This window comes from Lissotriton vulgaris, chromosome 6, assembly GCF_964263255.1.
Source record: "Lissotriton vulgaris chromosome 6, aLisVul1.2, whole genome shotgun sequence".
In the NCBI taxonomy this organism is placed as follows: domain Eukaryota; kingdom Metazoa; phylum Chordata; class Amphibia; order Caudata; family Salamandridae; genus Lissotriton; species Lissotriton vulgaris.
Window position 1 is genome coordinate 788,999,816 of NC_141694.1, and position 23,377 is coordinate 789,023,192.

Sequence of the window (23,377 nt, forward strand, 5' to 3'; positions counted from 1 at the left end):
GTCCCATCACCCTGCCCTACTATGTGCAATCCACTAGATCAAAACTTAACATGCCCTCATTGCGGATTCCAGCCTCCCTACATCCTCCCAACCAAACCTACAGAGCGAAGTATCCTCCTTCTAAACTGTAGATCCCTCCCTAAACACACCACTGAGATCTCATTGCTACTAGAAAAACATAGCCCTGACGCCCTGTTTTTAACCGAAACTTGGCTCCATCTCGAGTCAGACCCCGACATCGTCCAGGCCCTACCCAAAGGATACCAAATTGTGCGAGAATATTGTACAACTGGAAGAGGAGGCGGCTTAGCTATCATCTATAAAGCATGTTATAGCTGCTGCATCTCCCCCTACCCAATATCCAATTGCAAAAGTCTTTCATTCGCCCTCAACTTCTCCCCCATCAGCACCCTGTCTGGGATACTTATATACCGTCCACCTGGGACTCTAGGACCGTTCCTTAACTCCCTGCCATCCTCCATAGCCAACCTAGTAGTTCCTCTAACTTCACTCTCCTAGATTTTAATATTCACTTTGACAACTCTTCAGACAACAATGCCCTAGAAATAATTTCCAGTCTTGCTGCACTACAACTCCATCAGTTAGTGCTGAAATCTACTCATTCTAAAGGCCATCTCCTAGACCCCATCTTCACCAACTGTCCAGGTCTTTTAGTGGGAAACCCTCTTCCCCTGCCATGGACGGACCACTTTTTGATCCCTGCCTCCTGGGGATGCCCAGCTCCCCTTCAAGCACCCAAGATAGCTACCCGGAAGGAATGCAATTGGCCCAAACTCCCCCTAGCAGAATGGACAGTAACTTTAGACTCCTCCAGACCATCTTTCAATGCGGATCCCTCCGCGACCAACGAGAACTTCAACAAGTGGATTTTAAATTCTCTAGATTCCGTTCTCCCCACTAAAGTTACGAAACCGAAGCGCATCACCAAGAGCGCCCCCTGGTACTCCCAGGACTTACGAGAAAAGAAACGCCAATGTAAAAAACTAGAGAGAAACTGGCGTTTAGACTACTCCCTCCCCAGGAAAATTGCGTACAGAACCACGATAAGAACCTATAAAAATGAAATTAGAACTGCGCAAGCAGCCTTCTAGGAGAGCAAAATCAATGCAGCCGCCTCTAAACCCAAGGAAATCTATAAAATTGCAAAACCCTCTCAAACTCCCTGAAAAACCTCAAAGCCCCCTCTATTCCCAATCCCGCTGTAACGACCTGGCAGAATTCTTCCATAATAAAATACAAACCATCTACACCTCCTTCCCCCACACCCAAGCCCCAATTTCAGTAATCAATCCTCCTGAGCCACAACCCCACATTCCAGCGACACTCGCAAACATTCCCTTTCTTGACCCCCCACGCTACAATCCATCATGCTCAATCCCGGATCTCCGGATCTCCCAATGACCTAGCACCACCACGCTCTCTGCTGGCAGTCACCGCGCACATCTTACCTACCATCTTGGACCTACTTAACGCCACCGGAATTGTCCCGCTTCCTTGGAAACGGGCCATGGTCAGAGACCTCCTAAAGAAACCTAGCCTAGATCCCAATATTCCAGGGAACTACTGACCAATCTCCCTGCTACGCTGGCTTAGCAAGATTTTGGAGAAACACGTCAACAAGACTCTGACGGAGTTCCTAGAGACCCACCAGTTGCTTGACCCTACTCAAACAGGATTCCGACCCATGCACGGAACTGAGACTGCCCTTATTAATGTGACAGAAGAGGCAAGGAAGATCATGGATCAGGGATGCACTGCAGCCATCATCCTGCTGGACCTAAGTGCCGCTTTTGACACTGTAAACCATAGCATACTACTGCAACGACTCACCAACCTAGGAGTCTCATCGAAAGCAAGTTCTTGAAGGAGCAATCCTTCCAAGTTTTTGAGGGTGACACTGCTTCCATCAGCGAACCTCTCGATTGTGGTGTACCGCAGGGCTCCTCCTTAAGCCCTACGCTTTTTAACGTCTACATGAGCCCCCAGGCTGAGATCGTCCCTCCCTTTGGGATAAAAATAGTCACCTAAGCGGACGATACTCAGCTAGTGGTGGCTACAAATCATTCTCATACCGGCCCCAACAAGCTCAGGTACTGCCTGGAAGCAGTGACCTCATGGATGACATCTTCCTGTCTCAAACTAAATGGACACAAAACCGAGCTAATGCTACTAGGTCACCCCCCCAATCCCAACATCAACCACCTCTGGCCTGCTTGCCTTGGACCCTCCCCCCGTGCCCAAGGACACAATTAAGAGCCTTGGCATCTGGCTGGACAAGTCCCTCAATTTCAACCACCAAGTAGCAAAATTATCAGCCACCTGCTTCGGTTTACTCAGGCTCATCCAAAAAATCATTCCCCTCCTACCCTTTGATGCCAGACGGTTCATGATCCAAGGTCTAATCCTGTCGTGTCTGGATTTTGGAAATGCCTTCCACCTAGGGGCCCCACAGTCCACCTTAAACAAGCTCCAGGTCATCCAGAACTGTGCAGCACGTACCCTGCTTCAGATCCCACGTCGTACCCCAGTCAAAACAGAACTCAGGAAGCTCCATTGGCTCCCTGTCAGGGACAGAATCGCATTCAAGGGCCTGTGCATCGCACATCGAGCCTTCTGGTAATCAGGCGCCACCATCAATCACGCCTTCTTCACTCCCTACCAACCAAACAGACATCTCAGATCTACCTTCTCACACCTTCTCACAGTACCCGGAATCAAGAAGGTCAGATGTGGGGGAGGTTCTTTCTCCCACAACAAGGCCAAACTCTGGAACTCCTTCCCCACCACCTGCGTGCGGAACACAACCTGCTGTCGTTCCGGAAAAAAATTAAAACCCAGCTGTTTAACAACTAGACTAGGCTCCTTCTGCCCTTTCACATGCGTTTGTCCGCAGCGCTAGGACGCCTCAGGATAGCTACTGCGCTTTACAAATGCTCTTTTCATTTAATTTCATTTCATTAATCGGACCCAAGCATTCTTGGGGATTGTAATCAGTTTTACACATGGAGACTTTTTAAGCATTTCTAGCCTCAAGCACTTTGAATACCTTTCATATATCCTAAAATTGTCTTGTGGCATTCCAGTCTCCGCGAGGCTGATTAAAAGCTTCTCCCAATTTTGAGGCTGAGACAGCAGTGGGAGGTACTGGCTTCCAGATTAATTGCAATAGGCAAGCAGGTGCTTCTGTGCCCCATACTCTTGTGCTTGTGTACCACATAAAATTTAGTTAGAGTGCAGCTGCACTGTGTCAAATGCAATTCATATGTTTTTCTTCCAAACCAGGTTGTACTACTCGCACTCTTGTGTAATGTATGTACTACTGGTGAATTATGATGTCATGTGATGACTTGTGTTGTTCATCAACTGCTGCATTTCATGCCATGATGTTATACTGTATGTTGTTTTGATGCTTGCATTGTCAGGATAACCAGTACTATTTAAGGATTGGCATAGTATGCACAATATTTAAGATTCATGTCTTTTTTGTCTATGTTTTTTGCACAATATACTATACATATTTTAACCTTGGGTGAAGTCTCTTTGGTGGTGTATTCAATGTGTCACTGTTGTGATTGTGTTGCACAAATGCTTTACACATTGCCTATGGGGATAAACCTGACTGCTCTGTGCCAAGCAACCAGGAGGTGAGCACAGATTATCTTTGGTGTGTAACTTAGTTGCCCGGACTAGAGTGGTGGGTTCTGCCTGGCTTAGGTGCATACCCTAGCCAACCACAAAGACAATTTGTAAGACCCCCCCCATTTCTCTATTTATTTGTCATTCAGTCAGCTTGGCTGCACTGCTTGTTGCTGAAAGCTTTGTCAGGCAGAGCAAACTGAAGATGTCACTTTGTTTCATTTGCTGTTGATCTAAGGTACAGATTCTGGGCCTCAGTTTGCTTCTCTTGATAACGAATCAAGGTGTAACTATTTGGGTTGAAGTTTGTGCTGTTTCTTTCTGGAGGCCATGAAATTCACCTGTTTTCATGATGGTTGTGATAGATGCTAATACCTATAGCTAAAAAAAGGGCAGTAAACTAGATTTTGAGTTTGAAGAAGAGAAGTTGATTAAAGGGAGTTTAATTCCTTTCCGGATAATCAGTTTCCCAAATGTTTGAGCTATTACCTCAATATTACAATCAATGTCTTCTGCTATTGTTTCATCTGTTGCCAAGGCATTATTGGAAAGTTTAACCCCTCCTGCTGGCAGTAGCAGATCATATATGTTTCAGGACATTTATCAATTGTCTGCGGAGATTTTTGTTGTTAACATGATACATCAGTTTTCTTTGAATGATTGTAAATATTCTTCAAAAGTAAAAATATGTTCCCTTTGCATTCTCCTATGGCATAAAGGATTTCCAACTCAGTCAGGTTAGTAATAAGCTGTTCCCAGAACCTTCCGAGGCTGACATATGTCACATTCACATCCTTCGAGCCTGGAGGTAAATAGTAAGGCAAAAAAAGGCAGCCAGACTTTGTTTTGAGAAACACATAGATTGATGATGATATTAATGATGAAGATGACTTGGTTTGTTATGATGCTAACTTAGACTTTGATGTAATTGAGGATTCTAATTTCAATTGGTGGCCCAACAATCATAAAAACAAACATTATCCCACTCCCTACTAACTGTGCTATTTATGTAAGACAAACAGTAATTTTTGCTCACAAATGGTATACATACTTGAACTTGACTAAGGGCTTCTTATTAGGGGTATAAATAGGACATGGGAATCATGCCAGGACAAACATCTGGATGTAGTGGGTAACCTTCCCAAAATTCTGAGCATGGTGAGAAGGTAAAGGAAGAGAGGTCTGATTAATCCTGATAACCTATCTAATGGGGTCTCAAGAGGCTTCTGTTTTTTGGAAAAGGCAAATCTCTTTGTAGAGGCTCATAGGATCACTGAACAAGATTGACCGAAAGCTAAGGAAGCTTGTAAGTTCAGAATTAAATATAGAGAAGCAAGGCCTCCTCGTTGGGAAAGTAGGTGTATACTTCCTCTTTCTTAGACAAAGCACACAGTTCATCTATATCCATATTTCAGGAGCCAGCATGACTACTGTCAGGTGTCTGCTGGTGTCAGCAGAGCAGGTCCTACCGAACACATTCCTCAAAGTTGTAGCCACCAACAATTGGGAGAGCCATGTCTCTGGTTCCCTTTGAGTTGTGGGGGGAGGGGAGGGGTTCAGATTGTCTGAAAGTTGTTTTTGAGCCCTGCCATGCCTGTTGATTGCTTGCTAGGCAACAACCTGCAACACACTGCCTGGAGGGAGATAAAGCTTAGGTTACACTTGGCGGTGATGGGATTGCCTGAGTGGGTCTGTATGAACACATGGTCCATGGCTGCCCACGGAGCGAGTCAAGGGCATTTGCAGCCTGGAACAATAACCCAGACAACTGCGAAGCATAGGGGCATGGGAAACCAGCCCTTGATGTTCCCATTGTGGAGGTTATTGGGTCCCTGAGGAGGAGGCCCCCAAGCTTACCAGGGAGGACATTGCCACCCTAGGTGACCTATCTGAGCATGCTAGATGGTAAATTGAGGGTGGGCCCACTGGGAGTGGTTCTGCAGAGCATAAAAAGAGTGTCCCACACTGACAGCTTAAAGCAACAGGCCTCAGCCCATGCAGCAGGTGAAGCCTCTGGGGATCACCTAATATACTGGGAGAAGGATCTCCTCTATAATGATCCTAAGTCTCCTGGTGCTGGGGCAGCCCATGTGCTGGTGGTCCCCCAGTGTTACAGAGCCTTCCTGTTGAGTTTGGCTCGCAATATCCCCTTGGCAGGATATCTAGCGAAAGACCAAACCTTCAACAGGCTTATCTCCCACTTTCATTGGCCCAAACTGAAGACAGCCTCAGATGCATTCTGTCCCACCTGCCAGGCCAGTTGATAATCAGGGGAAAAGCACAAAGCTCCCCTGATCCCATTACAGTTGTTGGCATCCCCTTTGAAAGAATGTGCATCAACATCATTGGACCATTGGACCCCAAAACAACCTAATGAAACTGATTTGTCCTGATCTTGGTGATACATGCTAGTCGCTACCTAGAGGCCATCCCTCTGAGGTGAGTGACTGCACCAGTGGTGGCTAGAGCTTTGATGGCGATCTTTACTAATATTGGGCTCCCCAAGGAGGTAGTGTTTGACAGAGTCACTAACTTCATATCCGCGGACATGAAGTACATGTGGGATGTGTGTGGTGTAACTTACAAGTTCACCACACTCTATCTCCCCCTAACCAATGGTCTTGTGGAAATATTGACCAAGACCTTGGAGGGCATGATTATGGGCCTGTCTGAGCCCATGGGGTGTAAGTGGGACGTCCTCTTGACATGTCTTCTGTTTGCCTACAGGGAGGTGCCAAAGAAAGGAGTGGGGTTCAGACCATTTGAACTCCTTCATGGACATACTGTTAAGTGGCCTATGAGCCATGTCATGGAGGGGTGGGAGCAACCTCTCAGGAACCCCCCTACAGGAGTTACATGATGGCCCTCCGCAATCAGATGAATTGCTTCTGAAAAAAAGACCAAAAGTTATTTGGAGGCCAGTCAGGAAGTCATGAAGCTCGGGTATGACCAGAAGATCACTTTGGTGGAGTTTCAGCCTGGCAGCAAAGTGTGGGTCATGGAACCAGTACTCTCCAGGACCACTGGACAGGGCCATACAAAATCACAGAGCGGAAGGGTGAGACCGCCTACCTGGTAGATCTCCAGACCCATAGGAACTCCCTAAGGCTGCCCCATGTGAGCAGACTCAAGCCTCACTTTGAAAGGTTTGAAGTGAGCATGCTCCATGTGATGGATGAGGGGATGGAAGAGGAGAGCGAACCTCTCCCTGACCACCTCTCTACACAGGAACATGATGGGTCAGTGGAGGATGTCAACCTCTCTTCAACCTTGACCACAGAACGGCACAGGGACTGTTACCAGTAGCTGGGACAGTTTGTCTCACTGTTCCCACTCACCCCTGGACTCTCATATCTTTGCATCCACAATTTGGAAACTGAAGACAACTTACCTGTGAAGAACAACATTTATAGGTTGTCCGACAGGGTGAGGACCAGCATCAAGGAGGAAGTGAATGTGGCCTAATGGCGAGGGAAGTCGACCTCAGAGCTGGGAAACCGGATTCGAGTCTTGGCAAGGGTGCTCAACATTCTGTGATTCTGGGCAAATCACTTAATCTCCCTTTGCCTAACGAAAAATGAATGTGTCCATCTGTAGCATAACTGGTTCTCATGTAAAGCGCTCTGATACCTCCGGGTCTAGTATGCGCTATATAAAACTTCACAAAAAAAAGTGTCCAAGATGCTGGTATTGGGGTGATTGAGCTCTCCAATAGTCGTTGGTACAGTCCTGTTGTGCTGGTACCAAAGGCTGTCCCACCGGACGCCAATCCAGAACTCAGATTCTGCATGGACTACCAAAGACTCACTTCCATCACCCGGACTGGCACACATCCAATTCCCTGAGCTGATGAGCCCATGACATGCAGGGTGCTGCCAAATTTCTCAGTACCTTTGATTTAACATCAAGGTATTGGCAGATTGCTCTGACTGAGGGGGCCAAAGAGAGGTCAGCATTTTCAAACACAGACAGCCACCTCCAATTTCCGGTGATGCCCTTTAGCTTGAAGAATGCCCCTGCTACCTTCTAAAGGTTGATTAACAAGGTCCTGGCTGTGACAGAGGCCTTTTGTGCTGCCTACTTAGACGACATTGCTGTCTGCTGTTTTAGCTAGGAGGAACACTTGCATCACTTCCACGAGGTTCTTCAAGTCGTGCAACAGGCAGGCCTGACCATCAAAGCCAGTAAATGCCAGATTTGGCAGGGTTCGTGGTATACCTCAGACATCTGGAATGTGGGGACAAGGTGCAGCCCCTCTGGGCCAAGATCGAAACTATCATGGCCTAACAACGACCTAAAACACAGACAGAAATTAGAGCCTTATTATGCCTCACTAGCAACAACCACAGATTTCTTAAGGGTTATGGCACCATTGTGGCCCCCTTGCCTGAGCTGACTTCCAAGAAGCAGCCCAGATTAGTTATCTGGACAGAGACTTGGCAGAAAGCCTCTGATACCCACAAGGAAGCCATGTGTACAGCACTTGTACTCAAAGCACCTGATTTCTCCAAACAATTCATCATGCAGATGGACACTTCAGAGCATGTCATGGGGCCGTTTTAGCACAGCTGAATGGAAAGCTTTTAGACCAAACAGTAGCCTTGTTTAGTAGTAGCTAACCTCTACCGGAACAGAGGTGGAATGCCATTCATCCCCAATTGGCATATTTAATTCACTTATAACCCCCTAATAAAGACGTTCCCCTTGTACCCAGGGCCTGTAAACTAAATGCTACTTACTAGTGGGCCTGTAGCACTGATTATGCCATCCACTGAAGTAGCCCTTTAACCATGTCTCAGGCCTGTCACTGCTGAGCCTGTGTGTGCAGTTTTATATTGCCATATCGACCTGGCAAAATAACCCTTTGCCAGGCCTAAACCACCTCTTTTTATACTTATAAGTCACCCCTAAGGTCTGCCCTGAACCCAAAGGGCAGGTTGCAATGTATTTAAAACTATAAAGTTTCACATCTCCTGGTAGCAAAAATCTCCCAAAGTCGTTTTTCACAACTGCAAGGCCCATCTCTGCCATGGGATACCATTGGGATTACCTTATTCCATTTTATAAGTGTAATTTCCAATTTAGAGGAGATGAAAACCCCAAGTCAGTTGTCTCTGGAATCCAAATTTTAAATCCTATCTCGTGGTGAAGTCAGATTTTAAATTATAATTCGGCAAATGCCACTTTTAGAAACTTGGCATTTTCTTACGTTAGCCATTTGGTGCCTGCTGCCTGTCTCTGATCAGTCTAAAGTGGGTGACAGCTGGGCTTTGTGTTTTCCCCCTAAAAAGACACATGTAAGGGGAGCTTAGGTGTGACTGGATGGGCCATCCTTGGAGGATGGGAGGGAGGTGTTGAACCCAGCCTCACTTACACCTGAATAGACTGTGTCCTGTCCCCACACAAAGGGCTGCATACACCTTGTAGTGAATCTGGAGCAAGGGCAGGAAGGGAGGGCCTCTATGCACTTCAAAGACCTGTGTTTGACATCTCCCTCGCTTCAAAGGCCCAACTGTGTATAAGTACAGGGCCTCTGATACCAAAATCACTTCAGTACACTTATGGACCTGTGAAGACTCTGCTAGGATGAAGGACTGGTGTGCTGCTGAAGTACTGCCACTCTGCTGGACTGCTACTTTGCTGGACTTCTGCCTTGCCGAACTGGCCTGCTGCCTGCTATTCCCCTGTCTGGGTGAGAATTACTGAACCAACATCACTTGAACCCTGTGAGACTTCAAGGGCTAGCTGGCCAGTCTTCTTATCTGAAGTCTCAGGGACATAGAAGACTTCCAACCTACTTGTTTCTGCACCTGGACTATGCCATCTGTGAGTCTGTCCTGCCAAGTTCTGCCATCCCAGTCCTAGACCCTTGGAAAATGAGCCTAAGGTGCTTGCTTCAACAAAACCAATGCATTGTCTGTCCAACCGGTGGATCACTGCCATTGTGTTGTTCAGAACCAGTGCATCGCCCCTGTTGCGTGGTTCAGAACTGTTGCAGCGTTCCTGTTGCGTGGATCAGAACTGGCACATAGCTACTGTTGCATGGACCAGAACCGGAGCGTCACCTCTGCTGTTTGGATCAGCCCTGACTGTGTGATGCTATTCACAGTACAAGCTCTTCACATCCCCGTCGACGGGATCCTCAATGTTGATGCTAAATCTCCGCATCTCAGCTCTTCATTCATCTGAGCCAATGCATCGCCGCAGCTGCGCAGATCAGGACTAGTGCATAACCACCACTGCGTGGATCAACATCAACGCAGGTCTTCGGCTTCACCTCTCATCTTTGATGTTGACGCAGTTAGTGTCAAGGTACTTTTGTTCAGCAGGACTCACTGGGTCCCTGTATCCAGCCGCCGCTCCAGTGTAGTGGGCTTCATTTTTTACTTTATCCTGGTCCATCACGACCAGATTGCCCAAGTAAGCGATTATTGCTTCTAAACACTATATTGCAGTTTTTTTTAATTAATATCTCAAATTCTACTTATTGGATTTTTGTTGTTGTGGTCTTATTTTATTTATTAAATTATGTTCTATTTTTCTAACCTTTTAGTCTGGTGTTTGCACTGTTTTCATGTTTGAAGTGTTGCACTTTACACATTGTCCCTAAGTTAAGCCTGACTGCTCCATGCCAAGCTACAGGCTAATTTAGAGTTTGCAGATACTAAATTCCAATTACGGTATGACAGCTAGATAGCTTAGTGAAGATGCTTCAAAGACCTGCAAGTAATATCCAGAGCATGAGTTTGAATCTCTGCAGGACTAAGTTAAATGTCACTCTTCTGAGGGTGATAACACGAGTGCCTTTGAGTTCAGTAGTAATTAATGTCCCCCATTAAGAACTAAGAAAACATACATTTGTATTTTGTAATATATACACATTTTTTTTGGCATAAATATTCACCTCATTCCATATAATATGTCTTCAGAAAACAATATTTCCTTTACCTTCTCCGAAAGTAGGATGGTGCCTGTACTTTTTTATGAATTTCTGCTGTCATCTGTTGTTCTAAAAAGATTGTATTTTTTTGTTTATGTTGGAAATAGCTTGTCTTTTCAGAGAGCTGCAGACAATATTTTACTCCTGTGTCTTTGATGCGCTATGTCAGCTTGTGGAATGAGGCACAGTGTATGGTAGGAGGGCTTTGGTGGCATGCTGCTGTTTCTGGCTCTCAGAACTCTTTCCCCCTCCACCAGCTAGGATGCCTAATTACTCAAAATACAACTGGCTAAGGGTTTTAACTGAACAACTTAACCACAGTTACGGAGAGAGACAAAGAGACATGGAGAAATAAGGAGTGAGAAATTACATGATTGACAAATAGGGGAGAAAGGAAGGAAGGATAATATAGGGAGAAGTGAAAGGGAAGAAAGAAAGAAAGAAAGAAAGAAAAAAAGAAAGAAAAAAAGAAAGAAAGAAAGAAAGAAAGAAAGAAAGAAAGAAAGAAAGAAAGAAAGAAAACAATAACTTAGAAGGGAATGTGATGGGATGAAGAAACACTGAAGAAATGGGAGTGCGAAGAATAAAAATATTTTATAGGTTGAGCAGAAGCAGCAGATAGAGGAAAAAGGTAGAAAAATATAAGAGAGAAATAATAACGAATATTAGAAAGAACTAAGGGGCATATTATCAAGGGGGTTTATCTCCGCTTTTTTGGCTTTAAAAGCCAAGAAAGCGGAGATAAAATTATCTCCCTATTACCAAGCTGTCGCTAACACCAGTTAGTGTCAGCTAATAGGAGATAGCGACCATCTTGGGGCCCGCTTTGCATGTCAGTGATATTTATCACTAATGACATGCAAAGTGGGCGTGCCAAGATGTTAGCGATTGGAAACAGTCCCTAACATCGCTATCTCCTATTACCAACTTTTGGAGATATTTGCGCTAAGCGCGAATATCTCCAAAAGCTAACACCTGCCCTGAGCAGTTCTTAGCCATGTTATCCAATGGGAGGTGGATAACATGGCTAAGAGCATTTGCTCGATAATGCATGAATATCGCTGACTTTTCAGCGATATTCATGCATTGCGGTCGTTTTTTATCGCATTTGCGATAAACCTTGCTAATAGCAAGGTTTATCTGCGATAAAAATCGCCGATATGCGGCGATAATTTTTGTCTCTAAACAAGTTAGAGACAAAAATTATCGCTAGTTGTTGGTAATATGCCCCTAAGATAATAAAAAAGGAAATAATACGAAAAAAAAATGAAAGAAAAAAGTGAGAAGAATGAATGAATAACGTAGGAAAGTGAATGAGATTGAACTACAAACAGAGAACAAAGAAAAATGAAAGAGTGAAAGGGAAAGACCAAAAAGGTGAAGGAAAGGGAGTAAGGTAAACAATGAGAAGGCATGAGGAAGGTATATTAAGAAGCACAAAAGGCGGAAGGAGAAGGAGCAGGAGAAAAAAAGGGAGATGGGGAGGTGAAAGAAAGAAAAGAAAGGGGAGAAAATAGAAACAAAGAAAGGAAATGAAGAAAAGGGACAGGAAGGGGTGCAGATAAAGAAAGAATATGGTCTAATAGATTAAGAAAGAGGAAAATAGTAATGTGATTTAAGGAAGGAAACATATTGAATAAAGAAAAAGACAATAGGTGAAATAAATAAAAAATGAAGGGGAAAGAACCAGATAGAGAAACAAATATGAATAAAGGCGAGAGCAGAAAAGAAAATGAGATGGAAAGGAGGATGAGCAGGGGCTAATTAGAAGAAAAGAATACTAAAGGAAGAAAAAATAAAAAAATTCAAAGGGAAATTAAGGCTAAAGAAACTGGGAGGGAAAGTGGGAAATTGGTACACATTGAGGTCATTAGAAAAACATGTAATATAGAAGGGGGAAAAAGAAAGTTGTAGGAAAAAGAAGCAAAAAAGGGGAAGATGTAAGAAAAGAAATACAAAGGAAATTGGAAAGAAAGAAAGAAATTGAAATAAGATTTGACCTTTTTATTGACCTTGTATAGGTTGGCCCTCACTGTTATATTTTGAGCCACCTTTGGTAAGTAGTGGACACCCATGCAGTACTTCATTTTTGCAGATGGTTTCTGGTGGGCATCAATGGCACTTATGTCTGGGGACCGGGATGACTTGTAACCTCCCACACTGTCCGGTCCCTATCTGAAGCTGCTTGAATTCACAGAGCAGTACTTTTTTCATTTTCACAATAGTCAATGGAAATAGAAGAACGGGGGGCGTGGCTTGGACGGCAATGCGGACGGTCGTCTAGGTCCGTCGACTCCGAATCCCTGAGGGGAAACATACCAGCCAAACTAGCCAGATCCGATCTAAAACACAAAAAACATGCATGGGAAGATCTAGGCACCAGGAAAACGGACAAAAGAAGGAGGGAGAGCAGCCGCAACTACGGAAAATCAGCCCCCAACACCCCTTCGCGGACAACAACAGCAGAGAGGGCAAGATGGCGCCCTAGGACCAGGGGAGACCACCGAAAGAGAAAGCGACGAAGCAGCGAAGAGAAAACCGGAGGAGACACTTCAGCACCCGACACCCCCCGCTGACAAGTGAAGCGGAGTGGTGACACACACCAAGCGTGGCGAACTCACAACACTCCGGCATCTGGGGAGCAGTGCTGGTGATCGACACAGGTGCGGCGAGGAGCAGCAAGTAAGACAAGCCGCAAAGAAGGGAAGACTGCTCGGCAACCCAGCGACCGGGCGAACCAAACGAAGGGAAGACCCACCGATCTGGCAAGTTTTGGAAACCGGAAGTAGCCGAGGGAGAGGCGCCATTGCCGGAAGTCTTCTCCAACTCCAGGCGGATGCTGGAGACCGGAAACACCGGAAGCGGAAGAGCGGCCATCACCGGAAGCACAAACACGATCACAAGAGGGCTACGGGGGTCAACACCAGAGGCACCGGAGGCAAGTACTCAGGAGCTCTCCAAGGCGGAACGCTGGTGAAAGGGGGCGCGAGCCCACCACGCCCGGAGCAGCAGAGAGAAGGAGGCCAGAACGCGAAAAGAAGTGCGGGTCAGTACAGTCCAGAGCCGGAGGCGGAAACGGGAACCAGTAGCCCGAAGGGGGTAGGCCAGAGGGCCAACAATCCGAACAGCAAGCCCAGCCAACGAGGTAAACAAGCGAGCGTGGGCAATTGGAGCAAAGCCGCCACTCAGCTCTGAGCACTGGCGACCATCCCAAAGTATACCGACACCCTCCAGGGGTGGGAAAAAAACATCAGGCACCAATCTCAGCTCTGGGGGTGAGCAGGGCAGAAGGACCCCACGACCGCCAGCACGTGAGCACAACCCCCTAGGAGGAGGCGAAAGAAACATCACGCACCACGGGCACACAGCACGAAGGAGCAACCACCGAAAAGGGGGTAAGAAGGACAACGCACCCCACGCACACAAGGCGCGCAACGCAACAGAATTATGGCAAACACCTGCGCAGGGAGACTTGCAAGCACAACGTTTGCGCAGCACTAAGGCCCTGGGAAGCACGCCAGGAACAATAGAGGAGCCAGTACTAAGTCCGAGCAGTGAGCAGTGAGCGTGTGGGACATCAAAAGACACGCAACAGGTCAAAGGGGCACAGAAACAAACACACAGGACATAGAGAGCATGGAAAGGGCAAGAAGATAAATAAAGGCACGCGAGTCTTGATCAAAGGGGAAGCCCAACCAAGAGAGCACACAGAGCCATAACGCCAAACCAGAGAGACACATAGACAAGTGCTCAACAAGACCACTAACCACACCAACCACAACAGCCCCAACATCTCCTGGACGCATAGGGTCGCCGATTCTAGTAGTGTGCGGGCTGACTAGCCGCGAACTAGACAAAGCGCACGCTGGCAGGACCAAAGGCAAAGACCAGGACAAGGCACATCAGGGAGCCCAGCAGGTACAGACATCAAGGAAACCACGTGGTGGCAAGGGCGATAGGCATACCAAAGGAGGCCCAGGCAGAAGGGAAGCTAGGCAGCATCCTACCCAGAAGAGGCATTGCAACAATGACGGGCAACGAGGGGAAGAAAGGAGAGGAGCAAAAAAGACCCAAAATAGACAATCAAGGATGCCCCTCAAAAACCAAAGGCGAAACAGCCACCTTAGAGACCATCCTAAGGAGAATAAATGAGGGCAATGAAGTCGCGAAAGAGACTAAACTCAAGGTGGAGAACATGCAGCTTGAGCTGGCGGCTATAAGAGCAGACTTCCACAAAACAAACACAAGAATGGAAGTAGCGGAAGGCCGAATTAGCTCAGTGGAAGATGAGACAAGCGAGAACACCAAGGCCATAGCAGAACTGCAGAAAGTCACAAAGGCCATACAAAAACAACTAGCGGACAAGGACGACAGGGCAAGAAGAGGCAACATAAGGATCCTGGGCATACCTGAAGGAGCAGAAGACAAAGCGGGCTCGTGCGCAGCCATGCTAGAGGAGATGATTCCACAACTCATGGGTATCACATTTGAGAGAAGGTTCGAGGTGCAAAAGGCCTATAGAATACCAGCAGGGAGAGCAATGACAGGCAAGGGGCCAAGGGCGATAATTTGCAACCCACTCAGGATGAGCCAAACAGAAGCCATCTTTGCTTTTGCCAGAAAGAACCAGAATCTGACGTGGGCGGGAAGCAAGATCGTGCTAACCCAAGACTACTCGAAGCAAACGGTAGAGTCAAGAAAAGGATTCCTGGCCCTCAGAGAGACCCTACGCAAGAGAGGAGCCACTTTCAGCTTTGTTGGCCCAGCCAGGTTCAAAGTAACAGACAAATGGAAAACAATGATCTTTGAATGCCCAGGTGATCTAAGGAGCTACCTTCGAGAACCACCAGTGGAAGAGATGGAGGAGATAAAAAGCCCCGGGGGAGCAAAAAGAAGTGCATCACCGGACGTGAGCGGGCAATCTGAGTAAGACATACCACAAACCAAGAAATATTCAGGACATAAGACAACAAATCTACCTCAAGATGCCAGGAACAGTCAAACAAATAGACAAAAAGGCTGGGGGAATACTCCCAAGCAGATACAAAGAGACTTACCTCCGGACGATGGCAACCCCAGCGGCCAACCATGCAACAAGGACTGAACAGGACAATGTTTTTTATTTCCAGCCTACCTACAAACAAAGGAAGAACAAAAAATCTACCTCAGGGATGATGCGGGGCAGAGGATTTTTGTCGTCGCACACCCACTCAGCAAGTAAGGGAGGGCGGGGAGTGGGAAGGGAGGGACGGGCAGGGGGGCGGGGGGAGCGGGGAGCGTATACATGGGCTTACTTTCTATCATCTTTCTTTCTTCTTCTACTATCTTCCCCTCTATATCTTAATGTCGAGGTCCAGCAAACGCAGGCATAGGTACCGAGAAATGCATACAACACAGAAATCACAAGCACACAAGGAAGGGCCAAATAGACCGCGAAACACAAGCATCATAAAATGACAAACACCAGCCAGAGCAGCATCGCGACAGACATTAAGATAGTGTCCCTAAATGTCAAGGGTCTTAACAGTCCGGCCAAAAGAAGGAAGGTGCTTGAGCACCTTAAGAAACTCAAAGGCGACATATATGTGCTCCAAGAAACCAGATTAGAAGCAGCTGACATCGGGCGCATAGGTGCGAACTGGATAGGCGAGGTTGTGGGATCTCCGGCACAGAATAAGAAGAATGGGGTAGTAACAATTATCACCAAAAAATCACAGCTAGCAGTGGTAGGATCAACAAGTCGACACCCAAGGAAGGACACTGGTGACCACTCTTAGAAAGGCGGGAGAAACATTTCATGTAGCGAACATATACGGTTCCAACAACGAAGATAAATCATTCTGGGAGGGGGTGGGATCACAACTACACACACTACCACTAGAAGACCTGCTGATAGCCGCCGGGGACATGAACCAGGTTCTAGACTCAGCGATCGACAAACACCCAAACAGGCCAAGCCAAACAGCAAACAATCCCAACATCCTGAAGAATCTCTGCGCCAAACTCAGACTGAGAGATCGATGGCGCCTAAGCAACCCAGACGCCAGAGAATACACATTCTACTCCAACCCAAACAACTCATACAGCCGAATAGATTATATCCTCATGTCAGAAGCACACACCCACCTCATAGACCACACGGAAATAGGACCCAGATCAGTATCAGACCACTCGCACATAAGTCTAACCTTGGCGGGCAGGCATAACGAAAAGCCAACCCGCAGATGGCGATTCGATGATAGCATACTCCATCACGTCTCAGCGAAAGCCGAGATAGAGGAGGCGATAAAAGAATACCTGCTAATGAATGACGCACCAGAGACAAACAGGGAGGTATTATGGGACGCACTAAAAGCCACCGTACGGGGAGTAGTCATGACAATCAAGGGCAGGTTAAACAAAGGAAGGAACAAAAAAATTGAAGACCTAGAAAATTAAATTAAAAAGCTGGAGAACAGCCACATAGCCAGATTGGAAGATAAGAACACACTCACGAACCTGACCAAACAGAAGTACGAACTCAATAGAATATTGAGTGAGTGAGCAGGGTCCTGGATTAACAAATATAAATCTATTAACCTCTGCACTGCGAACAAAGCCGGCAAGAATCTAGCATCCTACTTAAGAGGGAAACAGCTGCAACACACGATAGGAGCCATCAAAGACAGACAGGGCAAGTCAAAGACTGCAAACAAAGAAATACTAGAGGTCTTCAGAGATTTCTATGAGGGACTGTACACCAGGGATGAAACACTAAAGGAGGATGGGGGTAAAGAGCTGCTAGGAAGCATAACCACACCTACATTATCAGACCGTGAACGAGACATCCTAGAGCTAGACATAACGGAGAATGAGATAGACAAAGCCACGGCAAGCCTCAAGGACAATAAAGCGCCAGGGCCAGATGGTTTCACAGCTAGCTTCTACAAAAATTACCTGCACATCCTCAAACCCACAATGAAACAGGTATTCACAGAATGCGCTCAGGCAGGTCACATGGCACCCTCGATGGCTGAGGCAAACATAATTGTCATACCAAAGGAGGGGAAGGATTCAACTGAGGCGAAGAACTTCAGACCGATCTCCCTCATCAATGTAGACTGCAAGATCTACGCTAAAGTACTTGCCAACAGACTCAACGCATACCTACCCAAACTCATACACAACTCTCAAGTGGGCTACCTCAAAAACCGCATGTCCCACGATAACACGAGATTACTATGCCACATAATCAACCACTCCTCCAGGAGCAACAATGCCGCAGTCATGATAGCCCTAGACGCGGAGAAAGCTTTTGACAGGGTCTCATGGCCGTTCCTAGAGCAATGTATGGCGAAATTCGGTTTAGGACCAAACTACAGGAAGATGGTGATGGCCCTATACAGCAATCCCAAAGCCAGGGTGGTGGTCAACGGAGGCACATCTAATATGCTCAACCTAGGTAGGGGTACGAGACAAGGCTGCCCACTTTCACCAGCCCTATTCCTGTTAGCCATTGAACCACTCCTCACGATGATTAGAACAAATGAAGATATAGTAGGGATACCAATAGGGGGAGAAACTTTTAAGCTATGCGGACGATGTTCTAATAGTCACAGAAGCCCCCGAAAGATCCATTAGAGCACTGACTGACACTATTGACAAATACGCCCAAGTCTCGGGGTACAAGCTCAACAAAGACAAATCAGAATGCAAACCCCTAAACATCCACACAACAAGAGAGGTACTAGGGACCTCCGGATTAACATGGCAACAGAAGCCCATAAAATACTTAGGCATCCTTTTTGAGAGAGACCTAAGAACGACACTGGAGCACAACGAACAGGCAACAATCCAGAAAATTAAGGATAAAGTGGAAGGGTGGTCGCCCAAATTCACAACATGGTGGGGAAGGGTAGAAGCGATAAAAATGATGCTAACACCTGTGGTCAACTACATGCTAACCATGCTCCCATTGACGAACACAGAAGATTTCCACAAGAAACTAGACAAGATACTGAACAACTTCCTGTGGAAAGGGAAAAAACCCAGAATAAGCCTACACAAGCTTAGGCTCACAAAAGATCAGGGCGGTCTGAACATAACAAACTTTGAAAGATTCCAGGTAGCATGCATAGCTAGACAGGGACTACACTGGTTAGACCCAAGAAAGGAATATACCCCAGCATGGCTAACACTAGAGCGTGGATTACTAAAAGGCATGAACCCCATCACCCTCCTCACAGCCACCCGACACCCAGCAGTCAAGGAGAACCCCGTCCTGAAGAACACGAAAACAGCTCTCCTGAGTGTCGACAAACTATTGACATCAAGCATAAGAGGCAGCCAACTCGAATCCCTATGGCACAACCCGACATTGAAATACAGAGATAAGGTCCCAGACATGCACGAATGGTATAGACATGGCATCTCCACGGCCCATGACCTTCAGAAACAGGGCACATACACAACTTTCGACACCATCAAAGAAACACACAACCTACAAAGAATAGAGCTCTACAACTTCCTGCAAATCAAAGTAGCCATCAGGAAGGCAACCCTCAATAGCCGTACACCTTCGCTCATACAACTCGCAGCCAGTCTAAACACACTAGGACACCAAGTAGCACACCTATACAAAGTCCTCCGCCCCAAAAACTCCAAACTAAACGATAAGGTCAGACATTTCTGGGGGGCTGCAGCAGGAAGGGAGCTAAGCGAAGCAGAGAAAGCAGAGTTGTGGAGATCCTCCACTAGGAAGAAAATAACTGCAGCACTCAACCAGACCACATATTGGCTAGTGCACAGGGCATACTGGACACCGGCCCGCCTGGCATCTCTGGGGATCTGGGACAGCGATACATGCTGGAATTGCCACAAAGGGAAGGGAGACCTAGAACACCTTCTGCTCAGCTGCCCTAAGGTCAGGGGATTCTGGAACAGAATTGGAACACTCATCAATGAGATCACAGGAATAGACATACACATAGATTTCCCAAACCTAGTCCTAGGCTTTACGTCTCCGTCAATCACAAAGACAGAAGATCGCGACCTCATTGACCTATTGCTAACGGCAGCAGTCAAAACGGTCCTAAGTAACTGGAAGGACACCTCAAAAGCCGTACCCCAAGCATGGCTCAACTGGGTCACGTTCTTAAGGGGGGCAGATAACATCACAGCGAAACACTCACCGAAAACCCATAGGCAGGCGAACATGTGGGGACCCCTAGACCATTACCTAACATCACATAAACCCCCATAGGCGCAGAATCCAGACAACAATAGAAGGGACACAATTTCCTGCGTACCGAGCACTATCTCTCTCGACCTCGACCTCTATCCTCCCCCTTTCTCACTATCGCCCGGGGCTGGGGGAAGAGACACCAACGAAAAACGAAGCGTCGCAAAGGAGGAGGCATAAGACAACGACCAACAGAACATGGACAATCGAACTATTACCCCCCCCCCCCCGGCGCTCTTTTCTTTCCGTCTTTCCTTCTTTCTTCTTTCTCTGGTCTTCCACTCATGTACATCCCATGCTCCATGTAAAATATATATATATATATATTTTTTTACTCAATAAAAAATTACAAAAAAAAAAAAAAAAGGAAATAGAAGAACGGCCCAATAAAGATACACTTTACCATTACCATGTGTTGTAATGGTAGCCCCTCTATTTTAGCAAGCCATAATGCAAATGAAAGAAGGGCTCCAAGTCTTTCGCCTGGATGGTGTGTATGCTGTTCTTCAACCATGTGGAAATGGGTCTGGAAAGAAACATATCACACTAAAAAAAATAAGGCCCCGTGCCCACACCCACTGTATGCAAAGACTTCTGAAAAAAATGGGCACTGGTACGTATTTTATTTATGTATTTTACAAATTAAGCATTGCAACAATGGCTTCTAATCTAGGCATAAGAATTGCATCTCTGAGATGTGGAAGGTCCCACTGATATATTATGGTCATTCTCCGTGCATAAGTGTGATAAATTGACAAGTAAGGTAGATCCTCTCCATGTCTGTCAGTCGTGCTTTGATGAAAATGAGAAGCTGGTGTTTGGAGACCACGCTTGTGGATTTACTACTTCAAAAATTCCCAAAAACTGGAGAGCAGGGGCATTACAAAAACGAAAACTTAACAGAAACATATTTTTACAAACGAACAACAGTGTTGTTTGGGTTTGATAAAGTTTATTTGCACAAAGTAAAAAACTGGCCTTTGAAACTAAATTACAGCTTTTCCAGCGATAGGCTAGCTAACATTTGTGTGCAAAATTATTGGATTTCCTGAGAATATTTAAAGCTTATATTTGAATGGTAATTCATGGGTAGACCATGCTATTTCCTCAATATCAGAACCAAAAGCAGCCCAAAAATATTCAAGCCAGGCCCACTCTCTTCCTCGTCTCTTTCTCTTTCGTTCTCATTCCACCCATTCTCACTCTCTCTCTCCTTATCTCCTCTTTCCCTGATTGCTTTAGTCTCCCTCTTTTAAACTCATTACCTCACTTCTTTCTCTCTTTCCCCTGTCTGTGTTCCTCTGCGTATGTCCCGCTGTGCTTGGGACAATATAACATAAATCTCCACGTTCCCCCAACCCCAGACAATGCTTGATGAGATAAAGTGCCAATCAGGCCCCCAGTGCCACAGGCACTCGTTGCATAGGGCCCACTGTAATTACGCAATTGTGAGGCTGGGAGTTTTCCGCCTAATCAGGTTTTAGCATACTTGCCACATAATCCACCATCTGGAGCACATGGTGAAGGTTGCAACAAAAAATAGTTTCTAGTTCAACCGCATCAAAATATACTAGAATAATAAACCCTTTAACGCAGTGCAGTGCTGAGTAATACCCTTGGTAAAAGTCAAATGGTCACCTTTTAGTTGCTGAGCACTGTTGTCAGGTGTTAAACTCGCACAAATGAGGTGAAACATTTGCCCTGACAATGTGTGTTAAAATGCCAAAAAGGCAAAATAATATTGTCACAAAATGTGCCACAGAGTTGTCTTTTCTTGATGAATAATTGTATCAACTCTGCTGCATAATTTGGTCCTCCATAGCCGCATAATTGTAGGGGACCTGATGTTATTACATGATTCACAGGACGGGATTGTAAATCTAGTTAAAGGGGCAGGCTCGGAAACTTGACATGCTCAGTAGACACCTGGGCTATCCTTCAGGGAGATGGACAGACAGACGGACGGACGGATAGATAGATAGATAGATAGATAGATAGATAGATAGATAGATAGATAGATAGATAGATAGATAGATAGATAGATAGATAGATAGATATGCGCCCACAATCTTTACATTTGCCTTTCACAGGTCCCCCCACAAGTTTTATCAGTGACCTAAAAATAACTTCTAGAGACACTGCCTACCTGCAAACTCTGGAGTCCACCAAAGGCCGTGAATAGAAGCAGGAATCCCAGAGAGACAATCAGGATGTTTTTGAGGTGGTGCGCCATTTTGTCTTGATAGGTTCGATCGAAACGCCCGTGTAATCCCAGAGCCCGGTCTGCAGTAGAGCTCCTTTGACAGGGAGACCCTCAGATCTGACTGAAGACTGCTGGGCCAGCCATGTCTGCCAGCGCCCACTGAACTTTGGCAAGAAGAAAGGTCGTCGATATTGTAATTGTTACTCATTCACTTCTTGAGAAGCAGTGGTGGGCATTTTAGAACCAACGCCCAACCAGGCGGCTATCGACTCCTCCTCCGAGTGTCTCAGCGCCCGAGGCTATTTATTGGAAAGATTAGTTCAGCAGCGCCCTGGTGTTCGACTCAGTTGTTCACGCCTGTTTCCGTGACTGCTTGGATAAAGTACACTCTTGTAAACTGAATGCGCACTATTGATGTGAGCAGCACTCTCTGGCCCTTGTGATTGTTTATTAAACCATATAGACGAAAATCACTTGGTCGAGCTGCCAGAAAGCTGTCACTTTCTAAACACTATATAAAAAATAGAATTGTTTTTATAAGAATGTGCTTCCTTGACATTCGAATGTAGAGAACATTCAGGGAGGAAACAAGAGTATATAATCCTGTGCATTCGGAACGCTGCTCAGGGGGTTCGAGTCGCCGCTGCAAACTCATTTGTGTCACCTAAAGGTCACACGTCCAAGTCCCTCCTCTTCGCGTTGTCATTCTCAAGCTGGTAACAGGAGGGCAGTTGTGCTTGGTACAACAACTATTGTTGAACCTGGAGACAGTTTCGTTGATGGCATGTTCCTTATTAAAGATCACTTTAAATAAATAAACAAAACCTACAAGACTGAAGACTTTTTCCAAACATTAGATATACATGACTGCCTGATTTCTTTATTCCACGTGAGTAGTGTTACATATGTTCATAAATAATATATATAATTTTAAATAAAGTAGTGTAACGTGTTCGGTGTCATGGAATTATGTGGGAGGGATGACCATATTATGCAGCAGGGTTGAATAAATTATGCAACATGCAAAGGTGAATTATTTGATGTAATGTTGACAATTTGCTGGCATTACTAACTGTTTTGGCATTTGTTAGGTTTCGCCTGCACAGTGCTTGTGCTGTGCTTGTGAAATCTATTGTGTTTAATATAAAAATTATGAGGGGTTTACATCCCGCCTCCTTGCTTTCCTTGCTTTTCATTGGTCCCTGTGCTTGCCTCCTACTTTTCCTTTATTTCAGTTCAGTTCATACGTCTTTATTTCGATTGGTTCATCATAAAAGACAGACATAAAAATATACATAAACAACTACCTTTCGATTATTACACGAAGATTTTAAAAGACATTTAAGCCTCACAATTA

The 23,377-nt window shown here is 45.9% G+C and overlaps 1 protein-coding gene across 6 annotated transcripts in view; it reads right to left on the reverse strand.

Annotated features, from left to right (window-relative positions):
* The window catches only part of LOC147708006 (N-acetylglucosamine transporter UNC93A-like), a 265,815-nt gene extending 243,074 nt beyond the window's left edge, over window positions 1-22,741 (reverse strand). For all 6 annotated transcript variants that reach the window (XR_015296633.1, XR_015296632.1, XR_015296631.1 and 3 more), the window contains exon 1: window positions 21,964-22,741. Coding sequence is in view for 1 of the 6 variants with exons in the window: in XM_086926816.1 (XP_086782942.1) it covers window positions 21,964-22,050 (87 nt within the window). In the remaining 5 variants the exon portion in view is untranslated. The remainder of the gene's footprint in view (window positions 1-21,963) is intronic.
* Between the last annotated feature and the right edge of the window lie 636 nt (window positions 22,742-23,377).